This window comes from Mauremys reevesii, linkage group 13 (genome assembly GCF_016161935.1).
Source record: "Mauremys reevesii isolate NIE-2019 linkage group 13, ASM1616193v1, whole genome shotgun sequence".
Lineage (NCBI taxonomy): Eukaryota > Metazoa > Chordata > Testudines > Geoemydidae > Mauremys > Mauremys reevesii.
The window spans coordinates 39,837,950-39,860,218 of record NC_052635.1 but is presented as its reverse complement, the minus strand read 5'-3'; the positions used below and the strand labels follow the sequence as shown (position 1 = coordinate 39,860,218).

At 42.1% G+C, this 22,269-nt stretch overlaps 1 protein-coding gene and 1 long non-coding RNA gene across 25 annotated transcripts in view; one reads left to right on the top strand and one right to left on the bottom strand.

The window, feature by feature from the left end:
• Positions 1-22,269, bottom strand: part of PHACTR3 (phosphatase and actin regulator 3) — a 150,597-nt gene that overhangs the window by 971 nt on the left and 127,357 nt on the right. For all 22 annotated transcript variants that reach the window (XM_039499296.1, XM_039499300.1, XM_039499294.1 and 19 more), the window contains 4 exons: positions 9,146-9,201; positions 4,694-4,755; positions 3,279-3,419; positions 1,947-2,023 (listed from right to left, as the gene is read on the bottom strand). In XM_039499296.1, coding sequence (XP_039355230.1) covers positions 1,947-2,023; positions 3,279-3,419; positions 4,694-4,755; positions 9,146-9,201 — 336 coding nt within the window. The remainder of the gene's footprint in view (positions 1-1,946; positions 2,024-3,278; positions 3,420-4,693; positions 4,756-9,145; positions 9,202-22,269) is intronic.
• The window catches only part of LOC120381178, a 70,973-nt gene continuing 61,247 nt past the window's right edge, over positions 12,544-22,269 (top strand). Inside the window, exon 1 of one of the 3 annotated variants that reach the window (XR_005587962.1) lies at positions 12,544-12,824. This is a non-coding gene — a long non-coding RNA (uncharacterized LOC120381178). The remainder of the gene's footprint in view (positions 12,825-22,269) is intronic. The other 2 variants (XR_005587961.1, XR_005587960.1) reach the window with 2 other exon arrangements.

Here is a 22,269-nt window from a genome sequence, read left to right as displayed (position 1 = left end):
TGTGAAGAAAGGGATACTCCAGGGGTTTAACTTTGGAAAGAAAACAAAAATGAACTAATAGGATGTGCCTATCATCACCCTTACCACTTTGCTTGTATGTTAATTGCTTCTCTTTACTTCTTTCTCTGTCTGCCTTTTGTAGAATGTACCCTCCAAAACAATGACTGTGGTGCAGATCTTCAAAGATATTTAGGCATCTCACTGATTGATTTAAATAGGAGTTAGCCACCTAAATACCTTTGAGGCTGAGAGCCGTGTCTTTGCAAAGTGCCTGCCACAGTTTGGCTTCTACCATTATCTAAATAGTAATAATAGATAGGCAGAATGCAATTTTGACATGACAAGAGTAGCAAAACACCTGACTCATTCCAGCATGTTTGTAGTACATTATTGTGGTTGTAGAACTGAAGTGGTGTCTTTAAAAGGATTTTAATGATGTAACAAGCAGTTTACAGTATCAGATGTTTTCAGCATGATTATGAATTAATTAGAATATCATTTTGGGCATACCCATTACATATGAAAATTATGCTAGTAGACACATAATCTTCCGGGTTTAACAATTACTCTTCAAATCATAATTGGTAAATGCCATATACCTGAATATACATAGCAAGGGGATGTGATGGTGACAGTAATTCCACAGCAAGCAAGACTTGGTAAAATGCATAGAATTATTTTAAAATCTATCATGAGATTATTCAAAACCTTTTTATTAATGCCTTTTTAGGAGGTGTGGTAGTGAAATTAAATATCTTCATATGTTCTTATACCCTTTGACTTGTGTACCTCAAAAGTACCTAATGGATGTTATATGTGATTGTTTTACCACACCTGTTTGCTGTTTTAACTCCTACAATAATGGCAAAAAATGTGAACAAGCTAGAATAGTGCTCAGGCTGATCCCTCTTTGATAGCCTCCATTTTCAGAAAAGTGTATGTGTGTGTTTGAAAATATGTGCACATTGTGTGTGCATCTGCCATGTTTGCATGGCCAGACACAGTAAATGCATGCACATGTCATCAGCTGTCTGAAAAATCATTAGCATGTATAATTATTTGAGCATGCAAACACAATTGTGCATGAATTTTTTTAAAGATATGGGCCATCGTTTTGTTTGTTGCTAATAATATACAATGATATGCTGTGATCCTGTCAGCTTTCACAAAATAACCAACACTGAGTTGGTATTTTGATGTGCACCTTTTTTAAAAAATACCCAACCAACCAGGTACTGCCAGTAGAGGTATTGTTGATATACTAAGTGGCACTCTTTCCTCTGAATCTGTACAGAAGAAATACCCTGAGGCACTGGACAGTTCTTCTCTTGGATGAGATGTAAAAATAAAGTCCTAAACACTAGTGGCACGATGGCACTAGCTGAAAGTGGTTAGGAGTATTTAACCCTGGTATCCTGGCCACAGTTCAAAATGTGTCATTTTAATTAAACTCCTCAAGTAGCTTTTTCTTTTAAAATCCAGCAGAGTGAATCCTTTGTGTATTATTTATAATCAGTACAGGCCTTCTATTATGTACTATAGTACAAACACTTTGTCTTATTATTGTTCAGCATTGGTATTACAGCTGAATGATGAGACTGCAAACGTAAATACTTTGCCTATTCAGCTGCGTTAAATCACATGTCATGTTCTCTGTACAGTACATCCTGTGTTCCTTCTCCAGTCATGGCCTTTTAAATCACAGGTACAAACAATATATTTTGAGGGTTGGGGGTTTTGGGAGGGAGTTGCTTGTCAACAGATGATAATCTAACAGCAAATATACTCTGAGATGAAGCAGAAGCACTTTTATGTTTTTTTCCCCAAGGTAAAGCTTTTTCTGCAGATTTTAGAGCCATGCAAGAACAATATATTCTGCAGATTCAGGGCTCAAAAGAATTGATACTGCAAGTAAAGGAAAATGAACAAATATCTGGATGACTGACCTTGTCAAATGCTTGCTTGATGCATGTACCTCCATTTCATTACTTTTGTATTCATTTAGCTCTTTACGAATTGCTGCCTACGAATTGAAAATGGAAGTAAGGTTAAAAAATCATTTTGCATTTGTAAACATTTTTTTAAAAAATAGCAAATAAGAGCCCTTAAAAATAATCAAAACAGCAAATTCCATGTAGAGTGTGGTAGGCTACAAACAAAGGACATGTGGCCAGCCAATATTGAGGAGAGCCAATATTCAGCTTCTCTCCATGCATACTGGTCACTGTCTTTTAAAGACATTGACATAAATACTATCATCAAAACCCTTATTGCAAAGGATTACTCCATATCATCAGTCATCATTGACTAGCTGATGCTAAGACACTTTTATAGAAGCAGTCCTGAGAGGAACATAAAATCGTAATGCTCACTCCCCAACAGTGAATGACACTCTGGTTAAGTTAGTGAGCAGAAGCAGAGGTTCCTCATCCAGCAACTGGACAGTTGAAATGTGGAGAATTTCAGTAATGGCCCATTTCAAAATAAAAATCAGACTGCATTGTCACAATATGCAAATAATGGACCAGATGTTATGTGTGGTGTTGCACAATCATAGGTGAGGGGAAAATTTTCCTCCTTGGTACATTACACACCATAAAATCCAAAACAGCTGTAAATTGATTTGTGCCTTTTCCCCAAATGACTACTGTTAATGGCCTGGATCAGATTGGAGTGCTTTTGTAAATTTGTACATACTACTACTATGTAATTTAGCTACCTAAACTTGTGAAGCTTTAACACACAGGCACGTGTCAGATCAGAGATGTGTTTGTAACAAAGATTTTGTACTGAGTAACTTTTGGGGGTAAAGTTTGGTCCTAAATTTCTCAGACACTACAGTAATGGGTGGCAAAGATCTATGATAGATTGTGTAGTATACTGCACTCCATACTTTTTCTAATAACTGTTTTTGTTTTTTTTTAAAAAAGCCTTTTCACTATTAAAAGGTATGGTTTACTTCCCGTGGTCAGTGTGGCTTCTGTATGCTGAAAGTGCAGGAACATTTAAAGTACTTAAATCTGCATCAGCTATTAGTACCTCACTGAGAGAGAGAGAGTGTGCGTGTGTGTGTAAGTAACTCCAGAGTACAAAATTTGGCTCATGGGGAGTATGGTGTGTCACTTTCACGAAGAGCGAACACTCACTCCAAGATGTATTTCCTTAGTCTATGGAGACTTGTCTAGTAATATCACTGTTTACGTGACCTGAGGTACTGCTTACAAGCAAAGCAAACAAAAAGACAGTAGTCTTAATTATATTTGTAAATATGCCTGTACCTTATCGGCTGCTGATAGTCTTGTCCATGGTTTGTCTGCTCGTCTGTCGTAGTCCTGTGCTTTTGCCACCTCTACATAATCACTGAATCGAATTAAAATTTTTCTGTCTCTTAGTTCATCGACTGTAGGTCTCTGATTGAGCTGTATCAATAAGTTTTGTAAAGAAGTATATCAGTATGAATAGGAAGTAAAATTGAGACATACATTCAACAGCACAAAAATAAAATCACATGCATTTTAGTCCCCATCTTCATTTTGTGTATTGTATATTTATGTATACAAATATACATCTGAAAATATTTGAAATTGATTAATTCGTCTTAAATGCACAGGAACACTGAGATATAGAGACAGATTCTGATCTTATTTACATGGGTAACACCATCATTCCAGATTCACAGTGTTATAACTGGGTTCAGAATCTGTCCTACAGTCAGTGAGTGAAACTTATCTATGATTAGAAACATTAGGATAGTTTTTGTAAAGGAAAATAAATAATTTTAATACTGTGCTATCTTTAGTCTTTCTACACAGGCATTTTTCTATTAACTAGACTTCGCTTTCCATGTGTCTTTATCTGAAGGAGCTACTGAAACGCTTCTGAGTATTATTGTTAAACAGTAATAATGGGGTAAATGGAGCTGAGGGCTATTGTTCAGTGGCTTTATAATGGAACATCTTGTAACGCACAGCTTTCTAAAGCTGAAGTTGCAATATATTTCAAGTAACCACAATGAATTACAATGTAAGGGCTCAATCTTGCACAATTCCCATAACTTTGTCTGAATAAGGGCTTCAGGATTGGGCCCAGTGTAAGAACTACAGCCCCAAGGCTCAGCAAACTATCATCACAATGTGCCTTTGAATATTGCACTGTGTTACCACTGACTTCCACGGGGACTTCTGCAAACAGAGCAATGACAGCATCAGGCCTAGAATCTGAGACCTTCAAATGAAAAGGTCTGCAAACAGAAATTTCAGGCAGGAATGCACCTGCTGCTCAGCAAGGAAGCAGCTTACTCTGGGATTCTCACTGGTACGAACAGTGGAAAGGAACTGCTTTCCTAGCAATATAGTTGCAAAATCTGCAGTATGAGGCAAATGATCTCAAATTAGCTGATTTTAGGTTCTTGTGTAAATTTTCTATTAGCCTCTCAAATACAGTGAACGCCATTTTAAGAGCCAACATTTGTGGATAATTATCTGAGATATTGTAGTTATTTTCTATTCTAGTTATTAAATACTACTATCTCACATATCATTGTGTTTACATGTTGACTTTTTAATGGTGACCACCATGGCTGTTTGTCTTTAAAATTATTTAAAATATTTAGATACTGTTTTTACTCTGGGCTCTCTGTTATTAGTTTGCATTCAGCTTTTTAAATGTCACTGAAAACATTTCAAGATTTTACCTTTCTTGTCAGCCTCTGCTTGATTTCCCTTCTTTCTTCCTGCTCTGTTTGATCATTTCTTTCTGCAGAAAAAATAAAAAAAGAGATGACTTTCCTCATGTAGGAAGATCGGCTGTTTCCAATACATCCAGGCAATAAAAGTTACAATATGGAGAAGCGTGGTGCTGTTCCTTAGTCCTTCTGAATTGCTAGCTCAGTCCTTACTATGCCTGCTTGGTGCATTGCCAGAATATACAGCTACCTTTCAATGAGGACACAGAAGCACGTATGCCAATGTCAGCTTTTCCTGTGACATAACCTCCAGTTACAATGAGCTTTAATAAACATAAAGCAGCCAGTCCAATTCTTCAGCTAGATAAAATTTTAGAGGGAAAAGCAATACCTTTAAAATTATGAATGAATGATTGTTATGCCATGTCTTTGTTAGAGTCCTGTCACACTTGCATTAAGATGCTGAAATATTTTCCTGTATGTACTTCAGGGAAAGCATGTACCTCGTGAGCTTATGCTCTCAGGCTTCCTATTTAGTTGGTCACATTGCTATACTATTCATCCTTGACTTACACACTATCCTTTTCCCTCTACTATTCAAGATATGCCAGTTGTATTAGAGCCTCTTTATACTCACAGGTTTTCTTTTGTGATATTCTGTTCTAACCTAAGCCAGTTTGCTTTTGTGTGTTCCATTAACATTCAAGCCGTGATAACGCCTACACACGGGATCTAAAAATAGACTCGAGTCCTGGACCATTGTGTGAAATATAGTCTTTGCCTTGGGATACTACTTAATGGATTTTCTATTTCTAGCGCTGTTACTAAATTTAGACTCAAGTCCATGACCTAAACAATGCTAGAGACCTAGGGGAAAGATGCTTAACCATTCAGTGAGCCTAGAGATCAGTGGTTTTCAACCTTTTTTCATTTGCTAAAAAAATTTGTATGGAGATGCAGACCCCTTTGGAAATCTTATACATAGTCTGCAGCCCCCCAGGGGTCTGTGGACCACAGGTTGAAAACCACTGCTTTAGATAACAGTGTTATCGTCTCTCAGTTAAGCAAAAGGCATATTCTGTTAAATGTTGTCAGTGTTAAACTACTGTGTCTTAAAAGGCTATTTTTGGAAATAAGCCTTTTCTTGCCCCTCCCTTTTTCTGTATTCTTTAGATTACATTGAAATACAGACACATGGATCTATTTAAAGAACTATTGTAGCAACATAGCTGCAACTAGGTAAACAGAAAATGTAAATCAGAGAACCTAAAATCACACAGCACACTAGAGGGGTGGTGTATATGACTTTGAAGTAGAGTACATGAGACTGATGATATGGCAGTGCTTCAGAAGTGTCAGTGAGATGACCAAAGATTTAGATAGCAATTGGCGGCAGTATCTGAGGGGGAAATATGAAAAAAAAAAAAGATGCCTCCAGGAAGTAACTAACGTGCCTAGTTAAATATTTATTAGCCCCTTTTTGATTAGCCCTTTATGGTTGTATTTTACTTAAAGAAAAAAAAGCTGTTCTCCATCAATCTAAATGTCCATCAGAATATAGTCATGATGCATTCTACATGGGCACTGGGTGGTTTTCTAAGATGAAAACACGAATATGCCTATCTGGTCTGAAGATTGCTTTTTGTCAGTTTGAAATGCTATGCACACATCATGATCCGTATCAATAATGGCATATCTAGATTTAGATAAAGTTAAACTCATTTTGCTTAACAATTGTGGAAGTATGAAAAGCAATTCATAGGAAGCAAATGCAAGATCTTGGTAAACTTTACCTATCTGATGGAAGGAAGTGTCAGCAGGGATATTACAGAATGCAAACATTAGTACAGAGAAGAACTAGAGAGATTTTCACAGCAACCTCACATTGCTGTATTTAGATCCGTTCCTTAGTAAATGGCTGACTTTAACACTACACATCTCAATGGAGTAATAGTCCCATTACACAGTGTCACATGCAGTAGTGAAACTCACACCCTTGCTCTGTATGAGTTATGCAGGGAATTCTAAACTATGCATGACATGGAAGCAATCACCAGTGTTAAGAATGAAGCAGGGATTGTACAATCCGATGTAAGAGAAGCTGCCTCTTTGTACATGAATATCAATGGCTTGCTCTCAGAATATAATAGAAAACCCTTCTGAACTCCTGGGACTGATTTTTAAGTTTGAACACACAGTTACTGTGGCAGTCATGCCCTGTACTGAACAAGCAGTGTTCTATATTTAAAGATAGAGGAATGAATAAAATCAATAAGATTATAAGTAAGTGCTGGGGGGTTTTTTAAGTACCTCTCTTATCCAAGAGTCACCTCTATGAGGGAGAGTTAAAAAAAAAATATTTCTCTTCATTTCATGAATACTTTAAAAAAGTAACATAATAGCACTTACAAGTCATGAGGTCACACTGGTTTCAATGGGGGTACTAACATAATCATGGTTTGGCAGGATCAGATCCAATAATGCTCTCATTAAAGTCATTGGGAACAGTGTCAGTATCTCTCTATCACTAACTTGAACACTGACTTTTCAACTGTTGCAGTCAAATTATTTACCCTTCTTTGTCACCCGTTCTAATGTCCCTGCTGGCTCAGTGATGACCTGGGTTCTTTGCAATGTAGCTGACATTTTTATGTAATGAAAAAGGTAACGTAAGTACAATTGTGCAGCTTCTGATCCAAGTGCACCCCATGCAAACCCAGAGTAACTGCACTGAAGCTGACAGAGTTAGTCCAGATTTATGCATGGTAAATCTAACCCAGTATGTTTAGCTGGCATTGAGGACATATCTTTAATTCTGCTTCATCTTCTGTTCTGCTTTAGCTCCCTCTGTAAGCTCATTATATGAATGTAACACAATAGTTTTTTTAATATTACAGCTGGTCAGTTTAACCTAGATTAAGGATGTAGCCAGCATACATCAGAAAGTAACAAACATGAAGGACCAGATTCTCAGAGAAGCTCGGCTCTGATTTAGACCAGAGAATGAAGGGAGCAGGTTTTCAATGGGAGATGCAGTGTGTTCACTCTTTTGCAAATCTGGCCCCATCTGATAGAGAAATTTCAGCTCAATTGATTTTCCTTTTGATGGCTGGGGGTTGAGGTTAAATTGGGTTAATATGTTTACAGGTCACAAGAATTTGTGTTATGTGTTATTTGTAATTTGAATATGTGTAAATGACTGTGTATGCGTTGAGTGGGTAATTAATTTACATATCACAAGAACTATTTACAAAGTAAATGGTTTGATGTACTTGAATAACTGAACCAACCGAAGATGACCCTTCAGTTCCCTCTGTCTCCAAAGCCTATTGACTTCAATGAGAGCAGCATCAGGCCCTCTTGTATAAACTGATAAGAAAGAAAAGGCAGCATGCAATCCAAATCCTCACAAATTAAGTTGACACTGTAATCTTTGCGGTCATGCTGCTGTTTTCCTCTTTGTTAGTATAATTTGCCTATACATTTCTAGTTTTCTCCTTCAGGAGAAAAAGTGGAAAGCACAATTTAATTTTGTAAAGAAGACCCTTCCTAAATCTAAACCATTCTGGAAAACTAATGTCTCCTGTGATCATAGGGCCTTCTTTCTTCATCAATTTTGTGTACTAGTGAAATACAACCCTCGAAATTATTAGATCTGATTTAAAAGCCAAATATAGCATTGCTTTCAGAGAATGCAAACACATACTCCATTAAATTGTTCAAGCTTGTTTGAACAAGTAATTGGTTATTTTTCACATAATAATGTGTTTTACATTTTTGGTGCAAAGATACACCATGAATACAGCAGAATGTGTGATACTTTTCCTTAAAGCAGTGGAACTCCACCTTTCCCATCCAGCTTACCCCATGTGACAACAGAAACAATTTTCAGGATTCCCCTGTTCGCATCATTTTGGGGATTCCCCAGCCATCTAAAGGAAGTTCAGCAAATGTCTCCAGCTGCTCAGACAATACTAACAGGCAAGGAGTTTGATACCCTTGCACTGTCTCAGCTTGCCTTTTCCTGTCTTTAATTCAGTTTCTGTTTAAATTAGAAAGGTCAGGAATGGATCTGATGCAATTTACTTGCTAGGAAAGTCACTGTTCTGCAAGGATGCCTGTGCGCTTCACTTTGGCATTGATGGATTTTAATTGACAGTGTGCCCTGACTCTCTATGCAAAATGATAAACTGACTCAAACCAAGACTGTGCTTCCTTCCTCATGCAGCCATAACAGCAGGAATTATTTGAAAAACTACATTTGTATTATTGCTTTTTTCTGCATTAAGGGGGATGCCTTCAGACAAGTACACACAGACACCAGAACACACCCCAGTGAAAATTCCATTGGTTACAAATCCATTCCCAAAGGGAGGGCATGAACTTGTCTACAGCGGAGAAATGGCTCTGAGAAATGTATTCAGTCGTTTCAAAACACTATTATTTTTTTAAAGTACTCACGTTTAAGTATATTCCTTCTTTCGAGCTCCTCAACAGCAGGTCTTTGGCTCAGGCGCCTGCGGAAAAACACCAAAATCACATTTTGTACCATGTCTGTTCTTGCAAAAGTCTATACTGGGCTGAGTGCAGGTGTTGGGGTTTTCCTTAGAAAATCATCTCCGGTCAGTGAAGGAAGAAAATCCTGAAAGCTGGATATTTAGTCCTTTTATTCTTCCCAAATGCCAGCAGTGCAGGTGGAAGTTTTCCTCTAGTTTACTCTGCTATCAGTGTAATCCTTCCCTGATGAATACATTCTTTTCATCCTATTTTCCAAACAAAGTCAGCTGAAAATAGTGCCCCACTACAGTTAAATTCATTCTTGAGGAGGCATTTACCCTGAGAATCAAATGGGGTTCTTAGAAATCTTCTGCAGCAATTACTGCCTCCGCTCATGTAGCAATGGGTGCCCCTTTTCTAGCATCGACAATGATACATCCTGAAAAAAACATCGCCTTGCTAGAAATAAAGCCTCTCTATGCAGGGTGGTTTCCTGGTTACAGATATGACAGAGGAGTCCACTAGCTTTACTAGTGCCTGGTGAATAAAATTCATGTGCTGCTCACAGCTTCCTGCTGTCTGAAGCGAGTGAATGTCTTCTGCAGCTTCACCTCCCCTTTCAGTAGTGCTGCCTCAGGATTGAGTCTTCAAATCATATGATCAGTGCCAGAACGATTTTATCTTGCATACCAAATGAGACTTCCCCAAGAGATGCTGCTAATATCTGCAGAGAATCTCAGGTAATTGAACACCCACACACAAGCATTTATAGTTACTGCATTTGCTAGCTTTCAAACAATAATCCAGCCAACAGAGATATAAAAGGCTTTCTACTGATTTCTGGCGATATTAAGGAGCCTCGCTTCCTGCCTGAAATAGATGTTACACAGTAGGAGTCTGGAGGTTCCAAAGCCAACATGATTGCCAGCAACGGGCTAACACGGAGACTCACAGGCACCAGGAGAGTGATTTTAGTATCACCGTAAATAAAGGGCAGAATTCTAAAATGATCTTATAACATTGCACTGTCAAATACAAAAGAGACCAGACACTAAAATAAATTAACATCTCTGATGCTAGGTTTCCCCCTAGCATTTGTCACCTGATCAAATTCACTACTGAAATCAGTTCCTTGGATTTGCCTGGCAGCAACAGGATTCAAGCACAAAATGAACCCTGGCAGCCTTCATGAACGCGCCTCCTTTCCTTTTTGTTTATTAATTCCCCTAAAACCACTGACAGGGCCAAATCTACTCTCAGTATCAGTGGTGTAAATGTGGAGTAACTCCACTGAGCTCGGTATAGCTACTCCTGATTTACACCAATGTAAACGGTAGCAAGATATGGCCCCGTGAGCTTTAGTGCTTCAGTAACAACCCCTGTACCCAACTCCAGCCATGCTTCCTTCTACCCCCAAGGATTTTTTGTGGGTGTCTTTGATTTCTCCTTAGACTTAACGGAGCAGGTCCTATACCTCAGCCTAATTCTACTGAAGTGAATGGAGCTATGCAGAAATGCACCAGTTGAGAATGTGTCCATGTTTTTAATTCACGGGTGGGCAAACTTTTTGGCCTGAGGGCCACACTGGGTTTCATAAATTGCCTGGCCCCACCTCCTATCTGCCTCCCCCGGGACTCCTGCCCCATCCACGCATCCCTGCTCCCTGTCCCCTGACCGCCCCTGGACCCCTGCCGCCCCATCCAACCCCTCCTCTCATTCCTGATGGCCCCCCAGGACCCCTGCCCCATCCAACCACTTCTTCTCCCTGTCCCCTGACTGCCCCCTGCTGCCCCATCCAACCCCCACCTCCTTCCTGACTGCTCCATTCAACCCCCTGTCCCCCCCAACCACCCCGACCCCTATCCACATCCCCACCCCCTGACCACCACCCTGAACTCCCCTGCCCTCTATCCAACCCCCCTGCTCCGTGGCCCCTGTCCCTTTACCGCACTGCCTGGAGCACTGGTGGCTGGTGGCACTACAGCTGCGCCGCCTGGCTGGAGCTGGGCCATGCCGCCGCCACCACGCAGCACGGAGACCGGGTCGGGCCAGGCTCTGCAGCTGCACTGCCCCAGGAGCTCGCAGCCCCGCCGCCCAGAGCATGGCGCCAGCGGTGGAGCGAGCGAGCTGAGGCTGCGGGGGAGGGGGAACAGCGGGGGAAGGGCCAGAGCTAGCCTCCCAGGCCAGCAGCTTGGGGGCCGGGCAGGACAGTCCCGTGGGCCGGATGGGGCCTGCGGGCCATAGTTTGCCCACTTCTGTTTTAATTCCTATTGTCCCTCCTTTCCCCCCCACCATCCCATCACTGTATGTCTCAGCACTGATACAAGTCCCTGAGGAGAGATTAACATGCTCTTCACAATCCAGATCAGGGAAGAGTGACTTACTCTGTGAGTTTATCTGTAAATCAAAGGACCACCAGGCCTGCTGTTCACATGTCTCTATCAAACCATTTTTAATTACACCACGTCCATGTGATGTTTATAGATTCTCCTAGGAACTGTACATTAGATTCTGAAGGACCTTTAAACTAGAGGATTAAAAAATCTAACCAAGAATATCAAAGCAATTAAAGCAGTGTTCTAAGTGCTTATGAATATTGATGTGTTATGGTAAGCCTGGACTTTTTAAAATCCATCCTCCCCTTTTTTGCACCCACAAATAAAACCTGTAAATCTCTCACTGGAAAAAAAAATGGTTTGTGACAGAGTCAAGTCTCCATTGACAATCAGACACTTGAAACCAGTTTTCTTCAAAGCACTAGTGCCTAAATTCACTACCACATAATGCAGGACCAGATTTTCACAGTTGTGTGAACACACATCATCTCTGCATATGTAATTACAGAAACTGCACATGGTAAATACACATAGACATGACCAGGCAGGCAGCTAACAAGCCCTTTATACAGTACTGACAACCTCAACTATTCAATGATCAAGAGTCAAACCCCTCCCCCCCCCAAATCATGAAATTGGCTTAAAAATATGACTTTTAAAAAATATTTTTATTTGCCTTCTTGTTTTTGAGCCTTTAGGGTGCACTTGGACCAAATTTGCAAGCTTCTCTCCACAGCCATGAGTGCTAGAAACTCACTTGTTCTTGAAACAAAAGTTGAAAGTCTCATGAAATGACATGATTCCAGAAGCTGGGGCTTTAAGAAAAAAAAACAACCATATATCCAAACCCTTATGATAACATTGTCAGCAATGTTAACATTATTGATGTGTGAGTACCCTGGTGTCATTCCATGCAGCTGTTCTAGATACTGCTCAGGTGGGATATTTATCTTTATTTGTCGTCCATCACTGTGGTATGTGAGCACTTCCATGGTTTCTGAACGTATAGTGGAATGTAAAGGCCTCTTTCATTACAGCTGCACTCCCACACATATGGGAGAAAGGCAGTCAGCCAGCAAAGGTTAATGGGTCCAGCTGCTTCCCTCCCTTTGCTCTGATTGGAAAGGAGAGACGGCAGCTGCGTGTAGCCCAGTCAGGGAGAAGAGGGCATCTCTAACTATAGAAGCCCTCTTCAGAAAGGTGAAGTGATTGAAGAGAGAGAGAGCAGCTTTCCTGGCTGAGAGGTTCTCAAAGGGCTGAACTGTTTCTTGATGCTGTTGCAGGCTGCTCTGGAGCAGTCTGTATCTGTGAGTACTGGGGCTTGCTCCCTTTTCTCTCTACTGAAATGATTCACTTGGTCTCCTGCAGGAGGGGACTTTCCTGCTTTGAAACAGAAAGCTGGGGGTGAGCTGAGAACTTCCTGACTTTGCACATGTCCTGGGCCTTCTGCACAGCACTGAGCCATTCCCTAGGGCCAAGAAACTGCAGTTGCTTTCTCAGTATTGAGGGCTGTGCTCACCTCAGCTGTGTAAGCACAGCTAGCCCTGTCCCGGGGGACCCACAGGAGTTTCCCCTGGGTGCTCTGTAGGCCCTAACCAAATCAGCCACACTGGGCAGGCCCTCAACCCAGCCAGCAGCACCCCATTGCTCCAAAGGGGGGGTTGCAGCCATCTTTCACCCTGCTGCGGCCTCCCCTTGGCAGGCTGCCCCTGCCTGAGGCCCGCTGCCTTGTTTCACCTCAGTGGGACTAAGAGTAAACAAGGCACAACTGTGGTTCTGAATTGCAGCCCCCTCCGCTGTCAGTGACTCAGCGTGGTGTGGAGCGAGCTGAGGACGTGCCTTGGTCAGAGGAGTGTTTCTTTTTTAATAGTGTATTTTAGCTGTCTGTAGGGTTGCCAACCATCCAGGATTGTCCTGGAGTCACCAGGAATTAATGATTCATCTTGAATTAAAGATTGTCATGTGATGAAATCTCCAGGAATTTGTCCAACCCAAGTTGGCAACCCTAGGTCTGTGTTCTGAACCTGTTAACGTCTCTGCTGGGGAGAATTCCACTTCAGGCTCTGTAAGCAAGGAGCCATCCCTTCCCTACTTGGTAGTCCATGCTGAGAACTCAATAGCACTCTTTGGATTTTCCCCTCAACTTTTTTTTTTTTTTTAAATCCCATTTTCCCTGAGCTCTGTGAGCCTCCCCGAAAAGAGATCAGCTCAATCCTCAGGATGGCAGCATCACTGCCTTAGAATCTCCTCTCTGTGCGAGGCAGTCAAGTGTAACTTGGCCTGAGAAATGACTTCTCTTGGGGACTTGGGTTTTTTTTTTCCACCCACTATTAGAGGGAGCAGGTGCTGTCAAAGATGAGGACTTGTTACAGTAAACGTTAATATCCTCTGTAGGCTCTAAATCTCCAGCAGTTTAAAGGCTAAAAGCAGATTTCAGGCCACAGCTGGGGAGCTCTTGCTTTGTAATTTTGGAGGACAAGATGGCAACCAAGTTGAAACCTATGAAGAGGCTGAAACTGAGCAGCCAGTGGACTTAGCCAGACTAACTGTAGTGTCTGTACAAGATCTCCCTGAAAGGGTGAAGAACCAAATTTTAAGAGTTCAATTGATTTGTAAAGGATGGGACAGCTGCTGTCCTTGTTAATATGATTTTCACATTGATTAGTTAAGTTTAGACACCTACCTATTTCTGACCACCAGAAAGAGCATTCAATCTGGGCCCATTATGTACTGTAAATGCACTGAAATCTTAGTGTCAGTATCTGAATTATTTACTGAGGCAGGGACCATACATAGCAAGCCATTTCTGATGTAAAGTTACCTTTCATTCAGTTTAACACCTGCATGTTTCTGAGAGCTTTCAGGAAAGTAACATCTATTGAGCCTCATCCTCAGCGGATGTAAAGTGGTGTAGTCTCATTGACGTGTTTATGGTGATTCAAAGCAACTGAGGATCTAGCTCGGAGTCAAATTCTTTCCTGACTTACACCCATGAGCATCTCAAGGGCTGTCACAAGTGTGAGAGAGGCAGCGTTCGGCCTATGTACTTTATTTTACCAAAATGCAGCTAGCATATGAAACACTGAGCAGAATGTGCAAAGCTCCAGTGGTATTTCCTTGTGGCCACCATAGCAAATCTGTCTGGGCATCTCTGGGTAACTAACTCCAGTTTGATAAAGACCAAATAATCTGATCCAAAATGCAAGCACTTTATGTTACTCTTTCACATACACACCCCTCCCCGTTATGAGAAAACTATAATTTTTCTGAAGCTCAGAAGAGGTTACAAAACTCACATTAATCTGGCATGGGGCAAAATGAACCATCAAAACCCAGATGATGTTCTGCTATTTACCAAAATCCAACTTTAATGCTCAGGGCCACATTTTCATAAAAATGAAGCAAAATTGCACTATCCAACAGTTAATTGCATATGTTTGTACCCACCCGTGGCAAAGTCCTTTGCTTACTCTCAGATGTATTTCCACTGAAGTCAGTGGGGCTATGCATGTGAGTAAAGGGAACACAATTGGTGCCAAACACGTCATTACAAACTGGCCTGCACAACGACCCACTCTGCATGGGCCAAATCGCACTAGCACTGTGTGAGTATAATTCAGATGCTGAATAGAGATGGTGACACTTCCCAGCTGAAATTCTCGTCACTGAAAAATGCAGACTTGCAACATTTTATGAATTTGTGTTGATTTCACCAAATTGGTTTGGTCGGGGAGGAAAAAAGTCTCAAAAAGGGAAAACAATTGTTTTCCCTATTTCAAAATGAAATGTTTTGATCTTTTTAATTCGAAATGACTGTCTTGAAATTTACTTCAGTTTTATTTAAAAAAATTTAATTAGAAATTCAAATGAAACAAATGTTTAGTTCACTGGCTGCTCAAAAAAACAAAAACAAAAAAAAATTTTTTTCAACGAAATGAACAATGGAAAAAAATTTGTTTAGTGTCAAACTAAACAAATAAATCATACAGCTCTTGTGCTAATTTATGAGAATTTGGAGGTGGCTCTGGGCTGTTTTCCCCTTAATGTGCATATATGAATCCTGTGAGGTTCCTAGAGGCCGCTTGCTGACAGTGAGAAGGAAACACTGATTCTGCTCTTTCTCTCTTGATGCACCGGTGAAAGCATCAGCCATGCAAGACCAGGCTGCCTGTGGAGACAATTACCATAGCTCCTTCTAGCTCGGTCAGTGAGAGATACTTCACCAGCTCACTTGGTAGAGCTGTCACTGCCTTTTACCACGAGATTCCCAGTTTGAGGCCCAGCTAAGGTAATGTGCAGAAGTCGCAGGATGAACACGCATGTACAGTCACTGGCTCCAGCTTGCAGGGGAAATCACTAATTGACTATCTCCTCCAGTGCCAGGTCATATATGGTCGGTTCAGCAATACACACATAGGTGCATGTGTGTATCAATCAATAGGTCAATACTTACTTCACACACAGAGATTGTCTCTTCACGTTGCAGGGAATTAACCTGAGGACTAGTTCGGTACCAAAGTGAATGACGTTGTGCTGCTACAGATCAATCAGACAGAGTGATAAACATCCAGAGCACTCCAGGGATTTGCTGGTTACTTTAATCGACTTTCAGGCAGGAGTTATGAGAGAGTGGAGCCAGCATGTTTCAAACCTGGGAGGAAATTGCCTCGTGCACTTTCCTTTGTGCTCCCTAAATTGAGTTCTTCACAGGATCTGCACCATCCATCTGCAGGATATGTATCCTGGCTAGGCTCTTTGGACACTTGATTATGACATGATCTGAGGCGTAGCAGCTGCATGCGCAGAAGGCATGTTAAAGTGTTGGCCGGATCTTCATCTGGCATAAATAGGCAGAGCTCCATTGAAACCAATAGTGCAACAGTGATTTACACCAGCTGAGGAGCTGGCCTTCTGTTCCTAAGTCACTGTAGCAAACAGAGCTGTTGAAAGCCGCTGCTGCGGTTACTGGCGACAGGCAGAGACAGGCAGAGCCTGGCAGCCCCCATATTTTTGGTTTTGCAAAGTTTGGTGTAAAAATATGTGCTGGTCCATGTCATCTGACTTCTCACCTGCACAGAGTTTTGTTTTTCTTCAGTTGAGATTTGCTTGATCTAGCAAGATCTTTCCTTGAGATGGATTGACATTTCATTTGTACTGAATTGTGGAAAATACAATTTTGAGTCGCCCTCCCACCCACCCCGTGTCTTACAAATATGCTCCTGTAGCTGGGAATCTGAAAGAGAGACATTTGCACAGGTGTGTGTGGGGAGGGGGGAGGTATAAGCATATGTCAGCCAGGAGTAGGAGCTAGAGTTTAAGGGAAGCTAGCAAAGTTGAGACGCCCTTTGCAGGAAACACACTGGGCACCATGACACCCATGTGAGCTGTTTCATAGGATGGGCCTTCCTCACAGGCCTGAGGCAAACAGGAAATAAATATTTTTTTTAAGCGCAAGCAGCGGCGGCTCCAGGCACCAGCGCTCCAAGCGCGTGCCTGGGATGGCAAGCTGCGGGGGGTGCCCTGCCGGTCCCTGCGAGGGCGACAGTCAGGCAGCCTTCAGTGGCTTGCCTGTGGGAGGTCCACCAGCCCTGCGGATTCGGTGTACCCACCGCCAAATTGCTGCCAAATCCACGGGACCAGCGGACCTCCTGCAGGCAAGCCACCAAAGGTACCTGCCTGCCGTGCTTGGGGTGGCAAAAAAGCTAGAGCCGCCCCTGAGTGCAAGGATTTGAGAAAAATAATGGCTCTTGCAAGGATTTTCTGAAGATTTTTAAAGTCAGCCTATTATCAATGCTTCCCTAAAGACCGTGGAGCCAAATTCTGCATTCGTTTACACCAATGTAAACTGAGAGTGAACTCTCCTGATTTCATTAGACTTACTCTGGATTGACAATGAGAGATGACTCTGGCTTTGCATGAGCCACCTGCGTCAAACAATCATGTATTTTTGGTGTTGTATTAAGTGTTATAAAGTGAATTTCTCAGGAAGGTTACGGGGGACCCATTTGGGTGTGTCCCTGATTCCACCCTTGTATAAAATTCTTATTCTGCGCTAGGGGAAAAAACAGTGTGCTAGAATGTATAGAAAAGTGAAGTGAGTTCAGTATGTCAACATAAAGTACCGGAGGGCTGGTGCTCCTATGAGACATGTGCCAACGCTGAACATCAGGAGGAAATGCCTGAATTTTAAATGGGCATCTCTATTATCAGAACATCAAGCACAATTCAACAGGGAGTTTATTTTCATCCTTCCTATTGGTAGCTGTAAAGAGGGTGCATGCCAGGCCTTTGAGTCATTGGTGTATCTCACTGAGACAGGCGCTGCAGTACTGTTTTCAATGTACAATTATGGGTAGTTGTAAATCTTTGGTGGGAGTTGCTTGCCTGTTAGTAGAAGCCTGTATACAAAATTAGAAGGTGGGCACCAAAGACATGAGTTTGTTTTTTCCCTGGGTAATTTAGGAGCATAAAGTGGTGTGTGGGTGACCTATCTTGTTGTTGAAAAACCTAGAAGAGCAACTACTGCTGCTCTGTGACAACAGTCGGCTAAAGAGCAGAAGGAAGAGGGTGAATGTTACTGTATGTTCTGCCATGTAGCCTTAGTCATCTAACAATTGTGACTGCCAATTGATTAACTGGGCTATATTTTTAAAGCACATGGCATACTGCGGCTACAGGGTGGGTGTGGATCCTGGCAGAAACATGTAAGTCAGGGTATTTGGAAAAAGAAGATTTAAAATGTGGCCACTGCTATTGTTTGCTTGTCCAAACAGAGTAAGTTATGCAAACAGCTTAAAAGCATGGGCGTAGCTGGGGGAGGAGGGCACTGCTGCCTTGAACTGCAAACATCCGGCAGGCGTGGAATTTGCCCCCTCCCCACACGTGGCTCAATGGCCTGACTGATGCTGCCCCCCACAAAATAGAAGTCCCAGTACGCCTATGCTTAAAAGTGGTACCTGAATAATAGTCCCTTTAATAATTTTGTTATATGTTGACTAGAAAAATCGCACAGGCAAATTAAATGCATTTTGGTTTTGAAAGAATTAGGGGGGCAGAATTTTTTTTTTAAAGTATGCAACTGTTCATGCAAAACATGAGCCTAATTTGCACTTGTAGTGCAATTTAGACATGTGTGCACAGATAAACCTAATTAGTCACTTGATGTGCAATTTCTGATTGGTGTTGCAATCATGGCAACTATCGGCCAGAACCTCAGCCTTGGGCAGGGGTTCTCAGACTGGGGGTCGGGACCCCTCGGGGTTGTGAGCTGTCAATCTCCACCCCAAATCCTGCTTTGCCTCCAGCATTCATAACAGCGTTATAAATTAAAAACACTTTTTTAATTTATATATTTAAGTGGGGTCGCACTCAGAGGCTTGCTATGTGAAAGGGGTCACCAGTACAAAAGTTTGAGAACTATTGGCTTAGAGTCACTCTTTTGTGCTGCTCCAGCAGTGTACAAGAACTTAGCTCTGCCCTAATGAGAGAACTCCAGAGACACCATCTTATACCACCTACTGTACCCCAGTTGCACATAGGGGGCATAGCCTAGATGGGTTTTGGCATGAATGCATTGTGCTACAATGATCCTGAAATGGAGGAGCAAGAGCGAGTGAGTTGTTACACGATCATAAACTAGAACAACATTATGGCCGCTCTAGGTTGTGCCCAGGGCTAGTCCACCACCAGGATGAGGGAGCCAGGAAAGTAGCTCAGAGCCACCTTTGCCTCCCCAACTGCTGCTATGTTGAACATGAGGTTGGTGTAACTGAGCCATGAGCCCTAAATGCCTAATTAAAAACAAAATCTGACCTTTGGCTACTTTACTAAATAAAAATATTTTCAAAATACATCCTGCTAACAGCACTATGCAACTCTTGCAGGATGTAGGGCTCTAGCACATGGTAGGTTTCAAATTGCATGTTGTACTGTATCATGGGCCATGTCATACCTACTACAATACTGCCTACAAAATACCTCTCTCACCCAGAGGAAAGGAGCCACTGTGGTGGTACCAATCTATATCTCATAAGTCCAATTAATCAAACCCTTATACAAATGCCATACGACTAATGTAAGTTACAGATCTTTTTGTCCCATTTAAGACCCCATTCTGAATTCTGTCCTGACTCCCCAAGGCTGTAAATCAGAGTGATGTTTGGCCCAATGTATGCATTTGATTATGTGCCCATCCCACTCCCCCCACCACTGAATTACAGTTTACCAGCACTATGATCCCAATCACATAGAAGCCCCACAGTATGGTGCTCAGATACTACAGATGAGTGCAGAATAGAAAACCTGCCATCCACACACTGCAGCCTGCCCTCCCTGGATGACTGATAGAGCCCTTAGGCTGGTCTGCTGTTGCACAGTACTATATAAAGATACGCTGTGTGGGGGCTGAAATACACAGTCAGAGCACCACTGTCTAATTAGGTGGGAGGATTCAGATGGAGAATGCTACAAACTAATCGCTGTTTTCTCCCATGTGAAAACCCTGGAGTACTTGACCATTGATCCTAGGGTGACCAGCTAGCAAGTGTGAAAAATCGAGACTGGGTGGGAGGTAATAGGAGCATGTATAAGAAAAAGACACACAAATCGGGACATCTGGTCACCCTAATTGATATCCGAGTTCTCTAGATCTGTTAGAAGGGAAGGCTACTAGGAGCAGCTGAGCAGCAACTGTCTCTCTACCTCTGCACTGCAAGGGCCCAATCCAAAGCCCATAGAAGTCAATGGAAATCTTCCCATTGACTTGGTTGGGCTTGGCTCATGCCTCCACATGTGTCGTCCCCGAAATGTTCGGTCTTTGCCAGCCTAGGGAAGAGAGAATCCAAAGTCTCCTGCGTGGCGCAATAACAGTCTGCAGCTGTGACGCTGAGGCAGCTGTGACCTGATTTGTCTGATCCAGTCTTGCTCTCATCCCTATTGTTGTGCAGTTAGTGGGATATTTTCATCTGCAAAGCAGAAGCATGAAGCAGTACTCAGGAGGGTTGTATATAGCATCCGTGGATAATAGTTTCCAGAGAGGGAGTGATTGACTCATCTGAATTTTAAGTACTCTTGCTAAACATATATTTTTTTCCTCAATAGCCACAGATTCCTCTTGAAGCTTGTACTGGGATGATGCTCTACTTTTTATTTTAGCAAACCTGAGTTTTGCACTTTATAGTCAGATAATTGCTAGTTTGCCACCACAAAAAGGAAACATTTTGCATGATTTTTAGGGCAAAAAGTCCTTGCCAGCATCAATGGCCTGTTCTTAAGAGGTTCTGAGCATTGAATTCAATGGGAGTTGCAGGAGCTCTGGGCACCTCCCAGGATCAGGCCCAATTCTCAAAGGCCCCTAGGTTATGACTACCCTTGAATTGTTAATTGTGTTGGCTAACATGACTATACATTCTAGTGGAGACAATATAAACGTCTGTTTCAGGACAATATCAGAGGGGTAGCTGTGTTAGTCTGGATCTGTAAAAGCAGCAAAGAGTCCAGTGGCAACTTATAGACTAACAGACGTATTGGAGCATGAGCTTTCGTGGGTGAATACTCACTTCCATCATCCGATGCATGCATCCGACGAAGTGGGTATTCACCCACAAAAGCTCATGCTCCAATACATCTGTTAGTCTATAAGGTGCCACAGGACTCTCTGTTGCTGTTTCAGGACACTCATCTCTGCTCCCAGCCTAGGGTTAAACACAACTAGCAAATAATGTTTGTTTTCTGTCTGGAATTTACAGTCATGTTAATTCACGTGTGTTAAACCACAACTGAACAAACATTCAACTGTAGACACACGTTGAACCCCCAGCGAACATTGAAAGCATCAGCATCTCCCAGCATGAGGCCCAGGATTTTCATTTAAATGTCTGGTGAGCAGCCTGTGGGAAGAAAGTGAACCAATGAATGACTTCTATAGCACCATGCTGAGCTCCATAAGGTACACACATACCAGGAGCTCCTCTCTAAGTCTGTCGTCTGCTTGCCGGCAGACAAAAGAGAGCAACTTGCTTAGCCATGAAACACTAGTCCAGGGGTCGGCAACATTTCAGCAGTGCTGTGCCGAGTCTTCATTTTATTCACTCTAATTTAAGGTTTCGCGTGCCAGTAATACGTTTTAACGTTTTTAGAAGGTCTCTTTCTATAAGTCTATAATACATACAACAATAGTTTAGTTATATAAAGTAAATAAGGTTTTTTAAATGTTTAAGAAACTTCATTTAAAATTAAATTAAAATGCAGAGCCCCCGGACCGGTGGCCAGGACCCGGGCAGTGTGAGTGCCACTGAACATCAGCTCGCGTGCTGCCTTTGGCACGCATGCCATAGGTTGCCTACCCCTGCTAATGCTTGTTTTGAAGCTACAGTACAACTGGAAGCCCGGCATGCTCAAGAAGAGGAGAACGAACCAATGTTTCAGACAAGTTACCAGCATGTCTAAAATGTAAGCAGGTTGGTGCTTCCAAGCAAACAAACGCCTGCAATGTAAATCCCTGGGATTAATTCTTACTGCATAATATGTTGGGTTTTAAAATAGAGACATCTGTCACTGAAACAGCAGGAAAAACAACGGAGAGAAAAACCATTAAACACACCAGGCACTATGCACTGTAATGAGTGAGAAAGCAAAAAGCACAACATAGACTCTATTCCCAAACAGCAGGGAATTGGAGGGTACAGAAAGGGGAGCAAACCCCATCTGTTTCTCCATTCCTCTCCTCTTGGTATTTGGCCACAGCATTTGAAA